The sequence below is a fragment of the Microtus ochrogaster genome, chromosome 2, assembly GCF_000317375.1.
Source record: "Microtus ochrogaster isolate Prairie Vole_2 chromosome 2, MicOch1.0, whole genome shotgun sequence".
NCBI lineage: Eukaryota > Metazoa > Chordata > Mammalia > Rodentia > Cricetidae > Microtus > Microtus ochrogaster.
In genome coordinates, this window is record NC_022010.1 from 15,990,061 (window position 1) to 15,991,928 (window position 1,868).

General features: G+C 44.3%; 1 protein-coding gene across 1 annotated transcript in view; it reads right to left on the reverse strand.

Moving 5' to 3' along the window:
- Brap (BRCA1 associated protein) overlaps nucleotides 1-1,868 on the reverse strand; it is a 34,771-nt gene that overhangs the window by 3,326 nt on the left and 29,577 nt on the right. The window contains exon 11 of the mRNA XM_005344468.3: nucleotides 1,223-1,326. Within this exon, the coding sequence (XP_005344525.1) occupies nucleotides 1,223-1,326 (104 nt within the window). The remainder of the gene's footprint in view (nucleotides 1-1,222; nucleotides 1,327-1,868) is intronic.

A 1,868-nucleotide genomic window follows, 5' to 3' on the forward strand; every position in this document is an offset into this window, starting at 1 on the left:
TAAAAACAAAAAAAAAAAAACAAAACAACTGAGATAAGGAATGATAAAGGAAGATGTCCAATGCTGACCTCTGGCCTCCACAGGCTCACCCTGGAACACATGCACACACGGACATACATATACATAGACACAGACACAGACACAGACCCCTGCTCACAAATGGCAAGTTTTGTACTATACAATTCAAAAATAAACAGTAGGTCAGTACTCGGGGGATCTTTGTGAGTTGGAGGTCAGCCTGGTCTACAGAGTGAGAGACCCTATCTTGAAAACAAACATACACATACTGGAAACTCACGTGATGTGGGAAAACCGGATGGAGAAAATGGAAGAAGATCTTTAGAACTATCTTTGAAACTTTCTATAAATCTCAATCTATTTCAAAGAAAAGGTTATTTTAAGAGAAGCAACACTAAGGAGCAAGCATCCCTCTTAAAAAGAGTGGTACTATACTGATGTACTATACTGTATGGTCACAGCAACAGTTCAGCCACTTCTACAGTGTAATTAAAATCTACCCTGTTCAGTGCTTGGGATCAAACACAGGTCCTTGTGAATGCTGGGAATATACTCGCCCACTGACTTACGGGCTAGGCTAACCACTGCCACTAGTAACAACCATCCCCCCGTCCCCCACTGTAGTTCTTATCATGCTGGTCATGGTTTTTTGCTCAATGATTGGCATCATTTGCCCTCAGTCCTGTCCAAGGGATAATCTGTGACATGGATTTGGATAAAACTTCTTTCCTGACTCCAGCTCCCAGTCAAGACGGCTCTTAGAAACTGCAGGCAGAAATGGAAGCCATCTGCACACACGGCAAGCACTCTGATGCAGGAGAATTCAGTGCTCCACCTGGCAACCACCTCAGGGGGAACACAAATTATACTTTTTTGTTTTTACGTTTATTTCCTGAAAATGTGTGTGTACACATGTGACAAGGTGCACGTGTGGCCGTCTGAGGACCATGCGTATGGGAATCAGTTCTTTCCTTTAACCACATGAGTCCTGGCATCAAATATAGTTTGTCGGGGTTGGCAGTTGAGCCATCTTACTAGCCCCTAATTGCACAATGACAAGTCACTGTAACTCTGCTCCAACTCATAGAGAACCAGAAAACCTCTATGATGTACATGTTGAATTTGGAGTGTTGCCAAGGAGGCAAAGGTCCTTCTCGTGAGAGCCTGTTGGCATGCATGGGGCCAACAGCTGAGGGATACCTACTTTCTTTCCACAGACTGCTTCTCCTTCAGAAGGTCACTGAGCCTGAGCTCCAGGCTGTCACACTTCTCAATGGTCTCTTTAAATTTGGTCTTCATGTTGTTAATCTAAAAGTGCAAATGGAGGTCAGGCAGAATCATGTGGATTTTGCGACCCACCCCCCCCATCCCCGCCTGCCACTATAACCAGGACAACCCAAACTTGGAAAGTTGAAGTGAGCCACTTGGAAGGAATTGTGACCAAAAAAAAATTGTGGAAAACTTTCTTCTAGGTTAAACAAGGACCAGGAGATACCGGATGCGCAGGAAAAGCTACTGAAAGAATCAAACAGGGTAATCCGGGCTTTGGAAGAAAGGAAGGTTTGCCCAAGGTCAGATCAGAGCTCTCATTATTAACTATCAGCCCCTTGTTCCTCCCAGAGCACATTCCTGAAGTTATCTCCAGCAACCAGTGAAGAACTGGGGACCTACCTCCCACCTGCAATTGAAGCACTTAGGCTAAGACAGGAGGATTGCCAAGAGTACGCTGGGGTACACAGTGAGTCTCAGGCCGTCCTCAGCTATAGAGATTCTGTCTCAATAAACCAAAAAACTCAAAAACAAAAGAAAACCATGAGACTGGATTCTACTAGCTTGTTTTTTTTTTTTTT